The sequence below is a fragment of the Odontesthes bonariensis genome, chromosome 21, assembly GCF_027942865.1.
Source record: "Odontesthes bonariensis isolate fOdoBon6 chromosome 21, fOdoBon6.hap1, whole genome shotgun sequence".
In the NCBI taxonomy this organism is placed as follows: Eukaryota; Metazoa; Chordata; class Actinopteri; order Atheriniformes; family Atherinopsidae; genus Odontesthes; species Odontesthes bonariensis.
In genome coordinates this window covers 22,841,532-22,860,052 of record NC_134526.1, presented here as the reverse complement: position 1 = coordinate 22,860,052, position 18,521 = coordinate 22,841,532, and the positions used below count along the sequence as shown (strand labels likewise).

At 44.7% G+C, this 18,521-nt stretch overlaps 1 protein-coding gene across 4 annotated transcripts in view; it reads left to right on the top strand.

Moving 5' to 3' along the window:
* The window catches only part of ep300b (EP300 lysine acetyltransferase b), a 30,256-nt gene that overhangs the window by 6,432 nt on the left and 5,303 nt on the right, over positions 1 to 18,521 (top strand). The window contains exons 4-28 of one of the 4 annotated variants that reach the window (XM_075454462.1): positions 242 to 533; positions 1,019 to 1,132; positions 1,353 to 1,595; positions 2,062 to 2,167; positions 2,305 to 2,433; positions 2,558 to 2,675; positions 2,776 to 2,959; positions 3,075 to 3,152; positions 3,282 to 3,367; positions 3,533 to 3,685; positions 3,922 to 4,470; positions 4,653 to 4,922; positions 5,031 to 5,226; positions 5,780 to 5,898; positions 9,798 to 10,037; positions 10,738 to 10,826; positions 11,965 to 12,045; positions 14,539 to 14,595; positions 14,788 to 14,865; positions 15,274 to 15,341; positions 15,666 to 15,816; positions 16,756 to 17,016; positions 17,131 to 17,296; positions 17,978 to 18,145; positions 18,237 to 18,398. In XM_075454462.1, coding sequence (XP_075310577.1) covers positions 242 to 533; positions 1,019 to 1,132; positions 1,353 to 1,595; positions 2,062 to 2,167; positions 2,305 to 2,433; positions 2,558 to 2,675; positions 2,776 to 2,959; positions 3,075 to 3,152; positions 3,282 to 3,367; positions 3,533 to 3,685; positions 3,922 to 4,470; positions 4,653 to 4,922; positions 5,031 to 5,226; positions 5,780 to 5,898; positions 9,798 to 10,037; positions 10,738 to 10,826; positions 11,965 to 12,045; positions 14,539 to 14,595; positions 14,788 to 14,865; positions 15,274 to 15,341; positions 15,666 to 15,816; positions 16,756 to 17,016; positions 17,131 to 17,296; positions 17,978 to 18,145; positions 18,237 to 18,398 — 4,158 coding nt within the window. Of the gene's footprint in view, positions 1 to 241; positions 534 to 1,018; positions 1,133 to 1,352; positions 1,596 to 2,061; positions 2,168 to 2,304; positions 2,434 to 2,557; positions 2,676 to 2,775; positions 2,960 to 3,074; positions 3,171 to 3,281; positions 3,368 to 3,532; positions 3,686 to 3,921; positions 4,471 to 4,652; positions 4,923 to 5,030; positions 5,227 to 5,779; positions 5,932 to 9,797; positions 10,038 to 10,737; positions 10,827 to 11,964; positions 12,046 to 14,538; positions 14,596 to 14,787; positions 14,866 to 15,273; positions 15,342 to 15,665; positions 15,817 to 16,755; positions 17,017 to 17,130; positions 17,297 to 17,977; positions 18,146 to 18,236; positions 18,399 to 18,521 lie in introns of all 4 variants that reach the window. The other 3 variants (XM_075454460.1, XM_075454461.1, XM_075454459.1) reach the window with 3 other exon arrangements.

The following is an 18,521-nucleotide window of genomic DNA, read 5'->3' as shown; positions in this document are numbered from 1 at the left end:
TTGAATCACAATTTAAATCACGCTCAGTCACGCTTTAGGTTTTTTCCACCTGTTTGTAGATTGCAGAGTAGATGGAAGTGTAGCTATAGGATGTATGACATGTGCTTTATCACAGAAAAGCTTGTATCTTGCAGTAAATGCATCTACTTAAACGGTCTGCTGCCCTCTCACCTCCGTGCTTATTTAAAGTGGTTCGGTGGCATCCGATTGCATTCTCTTTAAAAGTCCTCTCTTTCTTAAGACTCCGCAGCCCGGAGCGGTCGGAGGCGTGTCCGTCGGTGGAGCAGCAGTTGGAGGACCCCAGGTCGGACTCAGCGCTGTGGGGGCAGGACCTGGCGCAACGCCCCCCACCGCCGACCCCGAGAAGCGGAAGCTGATTCAACAGCAGCTTGTCCTCTTGCTGCACGCCCACAAGTGCCAGCGGCGGGAGCAAGCTAACGGGGAAGTGCGGCAGTGCAACCTGCCCCACTGCCGCACCATGAAGAACGTTCTCAACCATATGACTCACTGCCAGGCTGGCAAGTCCTGCCAGGGTGAGCTTGAAGAATTATGTTGATTGCTGGTTTAATGCCGTGTGGGTTATAGCGTAAACACTAGACGGGCTTTAAAGTTGTCATGTATCGGAGCAATTCTTTTTTTTTTTTTTTTTTTTTTTTTTTTTTGCTTGTTCTTGTATGGTGTTTGATCCCTCTTGGTTTGCCTACCAGTTTTTCTTTGTATCAGTTTGAATTATTCCCTCTTCAGCTGGCTATTCTTCTGTACTTTTTCTTTTCTCCCTCTCTCATTGAGCCTCCATCTGGACATAGTTTTACTGTGCTGAATGACTCATACACTAACTTTCTTAGTTTCTGCCTTCTCCATCTTCCTCTTGACATGTTTTCTTTTTTCCCATCTTAACCTTGTCTCATCATTCATCTCCCTCCTTCACCCTGTCACAATTTCTCACCGCGGTTGCTGTCTCTCTCTTCTTTGTCTTCCCTTTCTCTGAAACTTTTCTCCATTTCTGTCTCTTCTCCAGTGGCACACTGTGCCTCATCCAGACAGATCATCTCTCATTGGAAGAATTGCACACGACATGACTGTCCTGTTTGTCTGCCTCTGAAAAACGCTGGAGACAAGAGGAACCAGCAGTGTGAGTGCCTCTTACTAAGAGTGTGTCTGTCTTTGAGCAGTAGTCACACTAATGTGTCCTGCGCCGACTTGCTACATGTTAATGAGTGACAGAAATGTTTTAAAACAGAATTTTTGTAATGAAAAAGTGTTTGATCATAGGCTTGAATACACTAATACTGGTTTGCTGTCATTCTCCCATCAACCCCCCCCTGTTTTACTCACTCCTCACATCATCGCAGCTCTTGTCAACAGTGCAGCGGTGGGGTTGGTGAACGCTTTAGGTCCAGGGGTGCCAGGTGGACAAGCCAACACTCCAAACCTGAACCCTCCCAGCCAGATTGACCCCAGCTCAATAGAGAGAGCCTACGCTGCACTAGGCCTTCCTTACCAGGTCAACCAGACGCCACAGCAGCCGTCGCAAGCTAACATGCAAAACCAGGGGCTGCAGGGGCAGCCTGGAATGAGGACGCTAAATACCATGGGTTAGTTTAGTTTGTCTTATCACACAATGTGTGATGGATGTTCATGCTTGGCCTTGGGGACAGCATCTGCGACGATATTTAATAGCGTGCACCAAGTCTATGAATGTAGGTGCTGCTTCACAAGTCGTCCCAGGACCTAACTTGTCTGTACACAGGGTTGTCTTTTTTTTTTTTTTCGATTTGAATCCCTCTCCTTGTTTTTTTTTCTTCTTCGCTAAGTTTTGGTCAGTCACCGTGTTTTACAGCACTGATTTACATTGGAGTATAGTTCCCTGTGTTGTGGCTTGAAGTGATCTCCTGCACTGCTACGGGAAAAAAACCTGAGGTGGACATTGGCTCATGTTGCTTCAGGCCAAAGAGTTACTAATGTTCAGACGTTTGGCACGGCAAATTTGTTTCACTAATTTTGTCAGTGTTTCCATAATGAAAGAGCAATCAGTGTAACTTTATTGCAATCTTTTTCCAGGAGGTAACTCCATGGGAGTGAACGGTGGAGTAGGGGTGCAGCCCCCCAACCAGCAGTCCACACAACTGCCAGACGCCATGTTGCACAACAGCATGAATGCACAGAGGTTTGGGCTGCTTTTCACTGAACGCGGCTTTTACTTTAGCCTCAGTCAGGCTGCTATCACGTAGCAGACCTTATAAAGTCAAGAGTTAGTCCTGCTTTGCTATAAATCTGAACTTCCTCTCGGTTTTTTCCCATCAGTTTGATGAACGACGGTGTGGGGAACCTGGGATCCATGCCGACAGCTGCTCCTCCTTCTGCTGCAGGGATGAGGAAGTCTTGGCATGAAGACATCACACAGGACCTCCGCAACCACCTTGTCCACAAGCTGTGAGTCTGCTGTGTTTTGCAAAGGTCCCAATAAACCAGGACATTTGCATCACTTAATGTCAGTACAATCTCTTTGCCCTCGATTTAACTTTAGTGATTTCCCTGTGTTTGTGTATGAGAGCAGTGTGCAGGCCATCTTTCCTACTCCTGACCCTGCTGCTCTAAAGGATAGGCGGATGGAGAATCTGGTGGCTTATGCTCGAAAAGTGGAAGGGGACATGTATGAGTCGGCTAATAGCAGGGTGAGAAACCTGCACAGTATGAATAAATGTGCCGTGACAATCGTGCGTTTGTTATGTCCGTTCGTGGGTTGTGTAACCCGTCCCGCTGTGTCACTTCCAGGCGGAGTACTACCACCTTCTGGCAGAGAAGATTTACAAAATCCAGAAGGAGCTCGAAGAGAAGAGGAGGACGCGGCTTCAGAAGCAGGGCATGATGCCCGGCCAACCAGGCATAGCATCCTCTGGCCTCCCCCAGGGCCCACCTGGCATGGGACAGCCACCCATGCCCCCTGGACAACCCCCTAGTGAGTAAATACACAAATACTGTTGACGTATAGCTAAAAGTACAGGTGCTCAGTTCTTTTTCTGCCTTAAAACAAGATCAGTGATTTCTCCGAGTCTTTGTCTCCTCCCTCTCAGATGGTCCTCTAGCTGATCCGTCCATGGTCAGACCAGCAGGTCCCAATCAGATGGTCACCAGAATGCAGAGTCCAGCAGGTACATCTCTAATAACTGGTAATGTCAATACTGCATTGTTTAATGTCACTGTGTCATTGTTTTCAAGAGACAATATTAAGTGTTTACGTCTCAGTTTGACGTCTCATTTTTGTCTTCCTGCACTTGTAGGAATTAACCAGTTCAGTCAGATGGGGATGCAGTCGATGGGTCAGAGGTCGACGCCTCCTCTTCCTCTCAATCCTCCATTAAACCAGGTTAGGATCACTTTGTCTTTACCGTGTCAAATTTACATTTCCAGAAATGATACTCGGGCGTCCAAAAGGTGAAGCCGATGTTATTTTGCAATCTGAAGTACTCCAACAGTAAACGGCAGCTTTGTGATGGATGACTTCCCGTGTCCCTCGTTGTTGTGTTTGCAGATGGGCATGGGAGCAAATAGGATGGGTCAGCCCAATGCCACACAGCTACAGAACCAGTACCTCCCTCCAGGGCAGTTTCCCAGTTCCAGTCCTGGACTTGGTTCTGGCCCTGTTGGTATGAGCCAGCCAGGAGCACAGACTTCTGTGGCTTTGGTAAGACTTAGTTAACAGTGCGATCTGTTAAGATAAAGACTTTTCAGCGCCACGGTTCCCCGTGGGTCTTTGTAAAAGCAGTGATCCTGACATATTTTGAGTCGGGGTGGGAAACCTCCCAGAGGAAATGCCAATGAAAGCATGGGTCTTTTTTCCACTTTACCTGCTCGATTATTTTTATTTGAATGTGTCCAAAAGGAGAATAAGAAATATGCCCTGTGTCCTGTCTTCTGTAGCAGAACCAGATGTCAACGCCACCTTCCCACCCAGCCAGCAGCCCTGCAGCACAGTCGGCCTCATCTGTCCCAGGTTCTGGAGCACCTGGAGGCTCTATGGCACCTGCTAATGCTGGCGGTGCTGGGTCTGTACTGAGCCTTCCTCCATCCTCCACCCAGCCCAACTCCTTCTCTCACTGCCCGCCTGTCCGAACAAACTCTCCGTCACCAGCACGCAGCTTAACACCTCAGCCCCATCAAACACCGCCGGCGTTACCTCGCTCTCAGACCCCGCAGCCACAGACCCCCAGCACACCACAGGCGCCCCCTCCCCAGCACTCCCAGCAGCAGCAGCAGCAGCAGCAGCCACAACAACAACAACAACAACAACAACAACAACAAGCCTCACAGAAGCAGCTGCCATCAGGGCAGACGTTGAACTCTGAGAAAGCCAATCCGCTTCCACAACAGACACTTGGGGCTGTGGCCTCTCCAGCCCCTCAAGTATGTCAGCCATCTTCGGTTCCGACCCAGAACGCTCACGTGCAGCTCCAGCCGCCGCAGACCCCAGTGAGTAGATAAAAAAGCTTTGAGCATCCTAATCAGTCTGCTTTTGTTGGCCTGGTTCTAAATTATGTGACGGCTCCATAACTGAAAGAAAAAGAAAAAAAAAAAAAATTTTTTTCCTGTATATTTGCATTCTAACTTGCCATTTCTAAAATCCCCCCCCATTTCTGTTCTTTTTGCCTCAGCTCTCTCAAAAGCCTTCTCTGACAGCGGACGGTCAGGTTTCTTCTCCAGCTTCAATCACAAGCAGCGCTGATCCCAAGTCTCAGCTCGCCCCCGTGGACGGCCCTGCCCCCAGCCAGGAAGACATCAAAATGGAGGTGAAGAAGCAGGAGGAGGACGAAGAGGAGGAGGAGGAGGAGGACGAGGAGGATGAAGGAGGTGACGCCCTAGGCGACGGCAAGGGGAAGCTAGGCAGAGGTCAGCCCGAGGCGAAAACCGAGGAGAAACCAGAGGTAAAATGGTCTGAAATGATATCGGGCCTGAAGAGTTTTTGTGAGTTAAAGGTAGTGTTTCACTGAAAAGACAATCTGCATTCAAACGCCTTTTTATCTTCCTTTAAGATAAAGAAAGAGAAGCCGTCAGGTGATGGGTGTAAAGGCGAACCCATGGATACGTGCTCCTCTTCTGGGTCGTCGTCGGCAGAAACGAGTGAGGACGTGAAGCCGGAGGTGAAGAAGGAGCCCAAAGAGGAAGAGGAAGGCTCAGGGTCATCGGCCACCAGCAGCTCCCCAGCCAGCACTCAGAGCAAGAAGAAAAGTAAGCGTTGAGTCTTTGCTGTGCTGCAAGTGTCGCATTAACACGCGTTTAGGCCAGCCAAAAAGTACCGTTACTAAGAGGAAGTTGGACAGAAGTTAAAACTTTGACATATTTATCGAAATGAAGAAATCGATCATGGCTCAGGAGCTTTGTTAAACCATTTATTTTTAAATGGTTAAATAAATAATAATAATAAATGCATCTTAAGAATAAACGGTGTGACATTTTTTTTTTTTCCTGTTGGAAAGCTCTAATTTTCCTCTTCAATTACTTTTTATTGAGCCATATGATGCGCAGTGGTGAGGGGGGGAAAAAAAGGTGGGTAAAAGTCAACAGAACAGCAGGCAGAAAATCGACTAAATAACACTTTGCCCGAATCGGTCTGGGTGGTGCATCTCGTGTGCTATATGGGTGTTGCTGAATAATCCGGTCTGTGGATTTTTCCCTGCCAGCAACACTCAACTGCTCCATAGCAGTTTGAAACCCGGTGACTTCCTCTCTGCTCCCTGAGTTTTCTCCTCATTTCTCTGTTTTGCCCGTTCTTCCTTTCCAGTCTTTAAGCCGGAGGAGCTGCGTCAGGCTCTGATGCCCACCTTGGAGTCTTTGTACCGCCAGGACCCTGAGTCCCTTCCCTTCCGTCAGCCGGTGGACCCCCAGTTACTGGGAATACCCGTACGTATTCGAACTAGTAACAAAACTAACCTGGTAAGGGACTGCACTGGCTGCCATTTTGCTTCAAATCTCATGAAATTGTAGCTTTTTTTTCTTTTTCTTTTCATTTCGCTATGTTTATTTTCCTTTTTCCATGCAAGATATTTTTTCCTTCATTTTCATTGTTGACATATTTTTCAACCATGTTTGCCATGTAAAGTTTTGTTAATATAGTTTAGCTTTGCCCCATTGCATGCCGAAAGTTAAGAAAATGAAATTTGGATGTGTGTGTGCGTGCGTCTGTTTGTGTTTATAGTTTTGTCTTCTCTGAATAATCAGGTCATTTGTAAAGCAAAGCAACGGCTCTTACGAACATGTGAGGGTTTAGATATCAAACAGCATTTTCAGTTATTATGCAAAGTTTTCCTTCTAATGGATGTTACCTGCAGTAGATGTGATTTTTAGCAGAGAAAATAACACACGATCCAAACATCCATCGCAGCATTCGGGTCTCCAGACGTAACTCTGCGCCCGGCAGCACTTGTGCATCCGACTCGTTCCTATTTCTCCGTCTTTGCTGGGTTATTGACAAATGGATGATTTGGTTATAAACAGTTTACATAAATGACCAAATCATTCTCTTTTTTTAGTGTTAGGTGAAGCATTCTTTAAGAGGGGTAAAAAAACAAACCGTTTTAGTCCTGCGGATTCCATTGATTCCATCATATTTATCCACTCCTTTAAAGTGATACTCCGGAGTAGATTCAACCTGGGGTCATTTGAACCGTGATATCCAGCCAAGTAGCCCACCCGCAGTTTTTCCGATATTGGCTGAACATCAGCTGAGTTACTGAGTTATCCCGAACAGCTTCGTACAAGGGTTAATGGATCCTGGCAGTATCTCCAAAATTACCACACTAAAATCACATGCCATGACACCAAACTTCTACAGTAGTACAAATATGGTCTGTACTCACAAAGCGATGCATTTGGAAGTTTGAAAATAGTCCAGGAGTTGATTATTATCAACACAAGCCTAATAGCTTCTCTGCAGCTAAAGCTGCGTCGACGTCACTTCTGGAGCTGGGAGCTTCAAAGTAAGATGAGGGTTGATCTACTACTGTAGACAACAAAGTATATGCTATATTCTACATGTTTTTTTTTATGAATTTTTATGTTGTAGAGTTGTGAAATTATTTTATCAATGGAGAAATTGAGCAGCCTTGCTTTGTTGTCTGCAGTAGTAGATCAACCCTCATCTTACTTTGAAGCTCCCAGATCAAGGAAGTGACGTTAACGCAGCTTTAGCTGCAGAGAAGCTATCAGGCTTGTGTTGATAATAATAAACTCCTGGACTATGTACAAACTTCCAAATGCATCGTTTTGTGAGTAGAGACCATATTTGTACTACTGTAGGAGTTTGGTGTCATGGCATGTGATTTTAGTGTGGTAATTTTGGAGATACTGCCAGGATCCATTAACCCTTGTACGAAGCTATTCGGGATAACTCGGTAACTCAGCTGATGTTCAGCCAATATCGAAAAAACTGCGGGTGGGCTACTTGGCTGGATATCACGGTTCAAATGACCCCAGGTTGAATCTACTCCGGAGTATCACTTTAAGATGAAATGGCATCTCTGTGTATCTGTTGCTTAAATCGTCACTTTCCTAACAGAGACTCATTCATTGATGTTCTGAAGATGGAATAGATGTTTATGGTGTAGAGTCGCAGCACAACTAATTAACTGGTTGATAAGTGCATCAGCACCATTTGTAGTCTAAATGTTTAACTGGGACACCCACATTTGGATTAGTTGATTTCTGCCGTTTAAAATGCTGCTTGCAGTTTCATCAGAGCAGCAGTGACTCCTCACAGAGCTGACGCACCACAATCCAAGTATCGCTTTTACGAGCGTTGCATTAATGCTTAAAGTTTGTAGTCGCGTTCGCCAAACTTGTTTTCCAGCGAATATTGGGCCACGACAGCGGCTCATGAGATCCGTGGCGGTTCTTTGACCTTCTAATGTTGGGAAGAGCGGAGAATTTTTCCTTTTCAAAGCGACATCGCCTGTTGATGCCACTTCTTGTCGGGTACTTGGGACTGTCGTGTTAGAGGAGCGTCTAAATCATCTTGGCGTCTAAATCTTAAAATGGGAGCGAGCGGAGGCTTATTGACCGGACGCTGGTTGAGGCTTGTGCAAACTACGGTCCACACGCACATCGATATAGAAAATAAAAATAAATCTTGGTGGTTCGTCAGTGGGAAAATGTCGCACTGCCTGGTGAAACGGTCCCAAAATGCGGCTAAATGATCACAGTCTGGAGCCCGGGTGTTGTAGCTGTTAAATGTGTTCAGATGAGACGGTAGTAAAAAATAAAAAAAACTCACTTTGTGTTTGTAAGTGAACAAATTTGAAGGGGGGGTGCAGTTCATGAGCCAGTTGCTTTCATTCATTGCTTCATTTTTGCCTTTTTTATATCAAATTTTAGGTTTGAGTTATGATTTTCTTCATATAGCTCATCATAGTGTTCCATCGCTAACTTTCTAGTTCAGTTCCTCGCCAGTAGTGGTTTGACAGTGTCCAGGTGGGCAGTGTGTAGAGGTGGATCAGTACTTTTTGCCCTCATAAGTTCCAAATTGGGCGCTTGCTAAATCTCAAGTGTGCGTTCGCATTGACGCAAAGCAGCAGTATCCATCCTTTCACTGCTTCGTGAAATCTGAAAATTAATAATCGGCTTTTTTCTTTTTTTTTTTTTTCTAAGCAGTGATGAGTAAGCGCCAGGCCGTTTGGCTCACATCTCTTTCTGCAACCTCCACAGTCAAGTGATGCAACTTCTAACTGGTAGAAAAAGTGAAAGATGGCCACTTTCATTTGAAAATGTCTCAAGTTTGCTCAAATCTCTGAGCAACACAGCGTTGTAAATTTGGCTCTGCGGTCTGTCGTGGTTATATGCGTCACTTGTTTGTTCATGTGAGTGGTTCCATTCAGAGATGAGGGTCTGTTCATAACTCCTGTTGCCATGGTGACTCAAAGATGGACCCCCGCTCTTTGAAACTCGCACCTTTTTTTTTGCTTTTCTTGTCCTCGCCCTCCTCTCCGCTTCTTTTTTAAATCCAGTAGTTTGAGGAGAAGAGGAGGGCAGACAGCAGAAAGGGGGAAAACAACCCGGAGACTCATCCACCTCCCTAACATTTGCTTCACCTCAGCACTGTCAGCTTTAACTCTGCCGTCTTCTCTTCTTCTTTTTTTTTTTTTTCTTTGTTTGCCTCTCAAGCTGCTGGTGTTGTTAACGCCAGCCACATTACTGCTAAACAGAAAAGAAAAAGCATAGATCTCTTTCCTCCCCTTTCTTATGCCACTGCTCTGTTCTTCTTAATTTTGCACCCTGATCCCTATCTGAGCCTGGAAATTTAGTTGGCATAGAAGCATTACTCCAACTGGCAAAACGGGCAAAGACAAATTGATCATTTTACAATGACATGGCTGGGCTTTGTGCAGTACAATCGCATCTGTAGGTGTGGTTTTTTTTTTTGTTTGTTTTTTTTTTACCTCCCAAGAGCACAGATAGGCACTTAGCTTTTTCTTTTTTTAAGTGTTGGGTGCAACACAGAGAGCTGGAGGGCAGAAGTTGTCATGTCTCTCTGTTTGCACGCGAACCTTCTTCTCTGCAGCGCTCAACAACCTTGTCCCCCTGCACCCTCTTCTCTCCCTACTCTGGTCCCACCTCGTCGACTGTGACGCCTTGGTTGCGTCTTCCTCTGACGTCCACAACGGCGATGGCGTTTGTCGTACTCTTCTTCCCGCGGGCCTCTTCCCCTCCGATGGGCGAACCCCACCCGCCACCTGGCTCTCTCAACTCCTGAACTTTATCTCCCCATCACACCCTAATCTCGGTGGCACCTTCCCTTTCCAATCCAGGACTACTTTGACATTGTGAAGAACCCCATGGATCTGTCGACCATCAAGCGGAAGCTGGACACGGGCCAGTACCAAGAGCCGTGGCAGTATATCGAGGACATCTGGTTGATGTTCAACAACGCCTGGCTGTACAACCGTAAGACGTCGCGAGTCTACAAGTACTGCTCCAAGCTGGCGGAGGTGTTTGAGTCGGAGATCGACCCCGTCATGCAAGGCCTAGGGTACTGCTGTGGGAGGAAGGTGAGGACCTGTATTGTTTTTTTCTTTGTTTCTTTTTCATCTTTATTATGTAGGCTGTGCTCTTAAAGTTTGACTTTTAGAGATGGATCCATTTACTCTTTATGGTGGAAAGATGGATGAGAAGGTGCACCACAACCATAAAGTCAGAGGCCTGTTTGCTTAGTTGCTGAAAACTGATTTGTAAGCCCAGTCATTAACGTTAGATCTTGTTTAGTCTGTTCAGAAACCAACATATGGGAAAATTTGGCTGTTTTAAAGTGTTGTTTGGGGAGTTTTAGATGCGTTTTTGTGACAGAATAGTGTTCCTTGTGTATTTAAGATGAACCAACAAGCTGCTAGCTGTAGCTTTGTAGTATGTTGCTGCCGGATTGCATCAGCTGTGCTGCCAGACTTAGTCTGCCCTAACAGCCAATAACGGCACAGCATTCTTCCTATTCCGCTCCAATCCAGCCTCGCTCGTCATATTTAACAAACGGCTATTTGAATTTGAAGTTGGGGTTTGGGGTTAGGTTTCAGCTGAGTGCAACTCACTCAGAAACATACAGGTGTGCTTTGTTGTGGTTTTTTTTTTTTTTTTTTTTTGGCAACGGTATGGCATGTTAACAGTGTGTGACAGGTGCAGTTGATTTACTTTGTATAAAATTTCCTCAGATAACATGCCTGCAAATGTTTTTTTCTTTTTGTCCCTTCTCTGTTGCAGTATGAGTTTTCCCCCCAAACTCTCTGCTGCTATGGAAAGCAATTGTGCACCATCCAACGCGACGCCGCTTACTTTAGCTACCAGAACAGGTAAGGGATGTCGACAAACTGGACACACGGGTCACGGCCAAAACGCATTCGCAACATATTTGAGATTCAAACCCTTTCCTGTGATTATTAAGCCAGAGGGATCAATTAGTGTGTGTGTTTTGTTGTACCTTTCACATTGATTATATTTCCTCCAGCATAGCATCAATCAATCACAGATGAGTTTTAGCTTGGGCTTCAAGTGGTTACCCTGGCGCCATCTCCATCGCCATAGTTCACTGTTTTAATTTTCATTATGCTGTCATTCATAAAGTGGGCTCCTGTCTTCTTTAGCTCTGATTCATTTGTTGCACCGTTGCTTCCCACCACGTATGTATTTAAGACCCGGCAGCTGGCGCTTTTCTGATGTTTATTTGCACAAACAGAGTGGGAGGAGGGTGGGTCCACTCTGTCCACAAGAAGAACAGTTCCCACTTTATAAATGACCAGAAAGGATGATGGATCTCTGTTGCTTTACCATTTATTTATTTATTCTTTCCTCATTCACCTTTTCATATTTGGAGCTTCGTATCCTCACCCCCCTGCTCCCCCCACAGCTCCTAGTGGCCTCTCATGTTGCTGTAATGTTGTTGTTGTTTACCACTGGACGTCTGACGCTAATCTTTGCTTTGCCTTGGCTCTCTGTCCTCTGTTGGTTGTTGTTCACATCCTGTCCGTCCCCCTCCCCCTTCGTGCTCCCCCACCTCCCTCTCTGTCCCTCCATTGTCCTCGTCTGACTTTAATTACTTATTTCACGCCCCCCCCCCCCCCCCCCATATTCATTTTGACCTCCCCTCCATCTCCCTTCCTCCCCTTCTCGCCCTCTCTCCTTCCTTTTTTTCTTTGTTTTTTAACGCTTGTGATGTCTGCATTGGCCTGCTTTGGTGTGACCAATCATCCACTCCAAAATTTACGCGCAAAATCAAAACACCCGCCCACACAAAAACCCTGCGTCACGATTGGCTGCTGCCTCCTGGCGATGACCCACCTTGCCCTCTGCCTCCTCCTGTGTGTGCGCCCCCCTGGTCTGCCCTGCCCTGCCCTGCCCTGATTGGCGGCTGCTTCTTCGTGCCTTCTCTGTGATTGGCTGTGCTGATGACGAACGGTGTAGTTCACCAAAATATGGGCTTCTTGCTGACAGGTACCACTTCTGTGAGAAGTGTTTCAACGAAATCCAAGGCGAGAGTGTTTCCCTGGGAGATGACCCCTCCCAGCCTCAGGCGTGAGTACCATTACACTCTTTGCTTTCCTCCAACACACAACATGCATGAGCTTGTTGAAATTTTAGATTAGCTTTTTATTTTTATGGTTGCGTAACCTGCACAAGCATGAATTTAAGGTTAAAATTCTGTAATTGATAGTCAGTGAAAGCTAGATACTGTACATCTGAGTGATTGCTGAATCCAAAGCACAGATTCCCACCCATTGAGCTGCAAATGAGAGACAGATCAGTTAAGGAAAGGTTGACTGCAGCGGAAGCAACTTTGGAGGATGTTCCTCTTTTTGTACAAAAATAACATAGGGAGAGTGTACTGTTTTACTGTCTGTCTTAAAAGCACATGTTTAGTACCCAGCTGGTGTGAGGCAATGATTCCAGCACTATTTACCCACAAAAGTGGGTCCTTAAATCCAAAATCCAAAATAACTCGATATGCATTCACTGGTGAGGTCTGGGTGTCGCGCTCTGCTTCCACATGATTGTAAAAAAACAGTCAGAATCACAATGGTAGATGGACTGTACTTGTACGGCGTCTTGTTGACCACTGAAAGCTTTTATAACACTGCAAGCCACATTCAACCGTTCTCTCACGCTGGTGCAGCACATCTTAGTCCATGGAGCGTTACATGGATTGAGTAACAGATATTTAAATGCACTTAGATGACACTAGAGAAAAACAAGGATTGTCGGTTAGTCGGAACAAAACGGGACTTTTGAAATGCATGTAAACGTGTCAGTCCAGCCAATTGTCCCAACTCAAAGCTGAACTAGCACACGATGTCTTTGGAGTTAAAGTCCCTCCCACATTTATACTCTCAACTAGACTCAGACTGGCTTTGCACATGCTGCCCCGTTCCTTTCGAGTACACGGAAGAAGAAGCAGGCAGCACCGATGACTGATCTCTTTTTGGAAAAACAGAAAATGCAAATGATTAATGCAGTTTAGGTCCCAAAAAGCAGCTCTTTTCATATATTTTTCTCTTTTTGTGAAATGCCTAACTAAACGCATTAGAAATTGGGACTGCAAATCAGCTCATTAAGACCACGTGTCGTTTCAAAACTGTCGCTCTGCTCTAACGAAATCCATATATATATATATATATGTATGTATATATATGTAAGTGCATCTGACAAAAATCATTATTCAAGAAACCTAACGACCTCTGCTGTGACCTCAGCGCTGTGCTGTCTAGCAGTCCATTCTGCTCCTGTGCAGAATACACTGTTACAAGGACGACGGTCCAGTTTAAATGAGCAAGTCGAACTGTGGCTCAGCTCCACTGTGAGTTTATATGTACTGACTGAAAATAAAAGAAGATTTATGTCCATTTAAATCTTTTTTTTGCTCAACAGATGCTTGTAGATGACTACAGTTGTGAGCTATTAGCTTGAAACCACAACCGTATAACTTTATAAGTTCTAGTTAAAATTTAAAAGCAATGGCTCAAAAAAAAAACTATCATTTTCACAGCTTATTCTACATCCAACCGTTCTCCGAGAGCTGCCCCCACACGGTGCACAGAAGTCTCCCATCTAGACTGGTGATTGCCACAATGGCCGCATGCCTCCAGCTCTTTTTAAAGTGTACATTTGCACTCGGTGTCAGTCGTACTACGTATAAGCTCAGAAACCCACGAGCGCAAAAGAGGCAACGAGACTCTGCAGCCCTTTAGCTTTACGGAGGGTTGTTACAGTTACAAATGCAAACGGCATCGTCATTTTCAGAATTTTACCACTTGCTGTATGCTCAGTGTGTACCCAAAAGGAAGGAGGACACGCACCTCCACGTAGTGCAAAGTCTCGCTGGCTATCGTAGTTCCAAGCGAGGTGTCAGTCAAAGGCGCATAAATACGCATTTGGAAACGTCAGTGTGCAAGAAACCAACTTCTTTGAATTTTCAGCTTCTATTGGGTTTGGTCTTCATGTCTTTTATTGTATATATGATCTCCGTTTGATGATCTTCAAACGTGATCATCTTGTGGTTTTCTTGTCCGTGCAGGAAAGTGGAGTAATCGCTGTTGGTTGTCTTGACAAAACAAAACTGATTTAAAACCATTGCCTCACAGTGTGTTGTGGGGAACACTTGATTAATTAAAAACACGGATCACATGGACATCTTAATCATTCGGTGCATTGACCTGATTTCGCAGACTAAACTGTTAATTGATCAATTTATAATCGAAAAGAAAAGCATTTTTTATTTTTTTTATTTTTTTTTTCGGAGCCCAAAAGTCCTGACGCGTTGAAGTGTTTGGCTCCTCCACACGAGGTTTCAGTTACCATCGTTCCAGCAGCTCATTGAGGCTGAGGTTTACGAGTATTCTCTCGTTTTTATTTCATTCCTTCCTTTCTCTTTTCTCTAATAAATAAGTATGACAACAGGCCGTGATGGGAACGTAGAAGTTACATTTGCAGTTCGAATGGAGGATGATTCTGTGAACGAAAGTTTACATCGTTGCCTTAATTACAGGAGTTTATGTTCCGTTATTCCCTCAGGTCCATCAACAAAGACCAGTTCCAGCGAAAGAAGAACGACACCCTGGACCCCGAGCTGTACGTGTTTGTCTTCACTCATTATTTAGTTTGGGTTTAGATTCTTTCACAGTTTCAGTTTAGTTTTCTTTGTTTTTGTTGCTCCCGCAGAGGAACAAACAAAGGTCTTGTGTCCCGTATTGACAATTTGCTTTATTAACTTTGGGTCTTCTGTCTGTCTTTTGTCTCCTCGCTTTCTCTCCCTCTGCTCAGACTTGTGGAATGTATTGACTGCGGTCGTAAAATGCACCAGATCTGCGTCCTGCATCATGAAACCATATGGCCGTCAGGGTGAGCCAGCTTTCACGCACACATTCTGCACGATCTAGCTGCTCGACTGGTTGTAGAGTTTAAAAAAAAAATAAAATAAAAAAATTCAGTGTTCTTTGAGAAGCTTCAGAAACGTCACGAAAGCTAAATTAAAAGTACAACTGATAAAACGCCCCGCAGTGTTGTGGAAACGGCAAATCTGTCATTCATCGAGGTTAATTCTCCCTTCATGTGTGTTCTGTTTGTAATTAAAAGACGTGAGCAATTTCCCAGTCATTAGAGTTGTTTAAAGGAAGGACGAGCCCTACAAAAAGCCAAGTTATCCCTTGATTAAAGCCACTCCGTCTCTGTCGTTGGTGCTTATTGTTACAGAGCTGATGGTAACCTACAAATCTAACCAGTCGCTGTTCATTTCCTCCCCAATCACAGCTTTGTGTGCGACAACTGCCTGAAAAAGGTCAACAAGACGCGGAAAGAGAACAAATATGCCGCCAAAAGTAAGTGGAGCTACCGCCTCATGTCATTCCCTTTTTTCTTTTGTTCAGATTTCAACTTTCTCATCCCGGTTTATATCCCACTGTGAATTTATTTCTTCTTCCCTTTTGCCTAAGATTGTCTTCTACGATTCTTAGACTTTTTGAAATATTAATTTGCAACAGCCTTGCAATCTCAAAGTGTCAAAGAAGATGAGGAAAACGTACATGTATGTTGAATGGAGCCGAACACCGGTTCCATCCCTCGGGGAACATGAGATTGAAAGCTGTATTCTTCTCCTCATTCATGTTTGTTTTTTTTTGTTTTTTTTTCCTTTTCTTTTGCAGGGCTTCCTCAAACAAAGTTGGGCTTCTTTTTGGAGTCGAGAGTTAACGACTACCTCAAACGGATGACCAACTTTGAGTCCGGAGAGGTCACCATCCGTGTGGTTCACGTCTCAGACAAGGTGGTGGAGGTCAAGCCGGGCATGAAGTCCAGGTAGACGCTTCACATATATATTACTGAGATGCTCATGTGAGACTGCAGCCCTGTATTTCTGCTGAAAGCAGGACATTAAACGCCACATTGAAAGAAGCAAAGAGCTCTGCTTCCCTTGCGCAGTTTCAAAGTAAAAGGCAAAAATATTGTTCACGTGCCGTTCCCTGTGCGACACGACAAGTGCAGAGAAAGCTACTTTGAACAGACGTCGCTTGAAGCACAGCGACCGCGTGACAAAAACTTTCCACGGCCAGTCTGCCTGCAGCTTCTGGGAATGAGGAACGCACCAATCGGTCTCAAATCGACAAAAACTTTGAGTTAGGAACACCAACACTGCTGGCAGAAGTTAGTCTGGAGCCCTGAAAGGTATCCGTTATGAGTATTGATATAAGGTGTAATTATTATAAAAACAAATGGCACATAAGAGAACCCAACAGTAAATCATGCCTGTAAGTGTTAACTCAGCAGGGGTAATATTAAAATAGCATTTGCTGATATAGCAGTTGTTTGAAAGCAACACGGAGTGACTGATAGCTTTGCTGCATTCCACTCGGTTTGCATTGTCACCTTGTGCTTGCTCAGGAAAAGGACTTTTCCCACAATGAACTGATGCACAAGCGGTGCCTAATAATTCAGCAGAAAGCCCTCTCGCAAAACCCAGTACCTGGGCTTTTTAAAGAGAAAGATGACAAGTTGCATTAAATCCCACTGCAGTTGGTGAGAAGATTAAAGATTTAAACTGTTGTTCAGAGACGGGCGAAACGTCTCAAACGGTAACTGCTCGGTCACATTGTACATTAGCGATATCTTTCATGCAGTGAAACTCAAAATGCAGCTCCCTTTCTAACATTTAGCACTTTTGAGAATAGTGTGGGTTGATATTTAATCTTTTTTTTTTTTTTCTTTTTTTCTTCCCCCTTCCTTCCTCCTTCTCTCCAGGTTTGTGGACAGCGGAGAGATGTCCGAGTCTTTTCCGTACCGGATGAAAGCCTTGTTTGCATTTGAGGACATCGACGGAGCGGATGTGTGTTTTTTCGGCATGCACGTCCAAGAGTACGGCTCGGACTGCCCCCCTCCCAATCAGAGACGAGTGTACATTTCTTACCTGGACAGCGTGCACTTCTTCAAACCCCGACAGCTGAGGACGGCCGTCTACCACGAGATCCTTTTGGGCTACCTGGAGTATGTCAGAAGGATGGGGTAAGAAAAGAGCACCTGTACTGCTGCAGAATGCTCTCCCTTTCTGAGCACACATACAGGATGCAGTTAGCTAAATGTTGCCTTGGTGACTATAGCTACTTGTCCTCGTCTCAGGTTTACAGCAGGCCACATCTGGGCCTGTCCTCCTAGTGAAGGGGATGATTACATCTTCCATTGTCACCCAGCGGACCAGAAGATCCCCAAGCCAAAACGCCTGCAGGAGTGGTACAAGAAGATGCTGGACAAGGCTGTTGCTGAGCGGATTGTCCATGATTACAAGGTGCAGCATTTGATTTAAAAAAACAAACCAAAAAAAAAAAAATGCATGTCCCCTGTCTGTTAATACTTCATTCTGTGAGAAAATATATATATTTTTTTTTATCACAAGTCAGTTTACTGGCTTTTCTGGTAGATGCACAAACTATATTTTTCTTATTCACAGTTCCGTCTGCTTGTATTGAGTGGGCCGTGATTTGAAATGGCGAGCACCGCTCACTGATCTATATAATAGGGAGTGTAGGGAATTATTCAATGAGTCTGGTCCTCTATTTTATTTAATTTTTTTATTTTCTTTAGCACAAGTTTCTTGTGTTTATATTGAATCCTAAATTGTCTTTGTTTTCTAAATTGTCTTCCCATCTGTCTAGGTACCTGACTTATCGCACTTACTCTAGCACTAGTTTTGCTCTTAGCTGTTTGGTTTTGGAAGAAAATGCACTTATGATTTCTTGTGACCTGAAGTTCTTTTGCCTACCGATGTTGAACGCACTTATTGTAAGTCGCTTTGGTTAAAAGCGTCTGCAAAATGACCATAATGTAATGTAATGAAATGGTCTCACTTGCTGGGTTAAGTTTTGTCTTTTTTTTTTTTTTTTTTTTTTATAGAAAACATTGAAATGGCATTTTGCTCAGTTTCTTCTTTTTTTTTTTTTTTGTTTGTTTGTTTTTTTTGGCCCTTTAGGACATCTTCAAGCAGGCAACAGAGGACCGGCTGACAAGTGCCAAGGAGCTGCCATACTTCGAGGGCGACTTCTGGCCCAACGTACTGGAGGAGAGCATCAAGGAGCTGGAGCAGGAGGAAGAGGAGAGGAAAAGGGAGGAGAACAGCACCTCCAATGAGAGCACAGATGTGAGGACAATAAGATTGTCACACGTTGTTTGTTGCACGATATTGGCGTTTTGTGTATTGAATTGCTATAAAAAAAAATAAACATTTGCAGGCCACAAAAGGAGACAGCAAGAATGCCAAAAAGAAGAACAACAAGAAAACGAGCAAGAACAAGAGTAGCTTGAGCCGAGCCAATAAGAAGAAACCAGGGATGCCCAGTGTTTCCAATGACCTTTCCCAGAAACTCTACGCCACCATGGAGAAACACAAGGAGGTATGCGATTGTTAATCAGTTCTTGACGTGACAGTGACTTTTATCATTAGAGCTGCTGTTGCTGCAGCCAGCAGTTTTAAATTATTCTGACTGACAATTAAAGATGAAGCAATGCGAAACAAG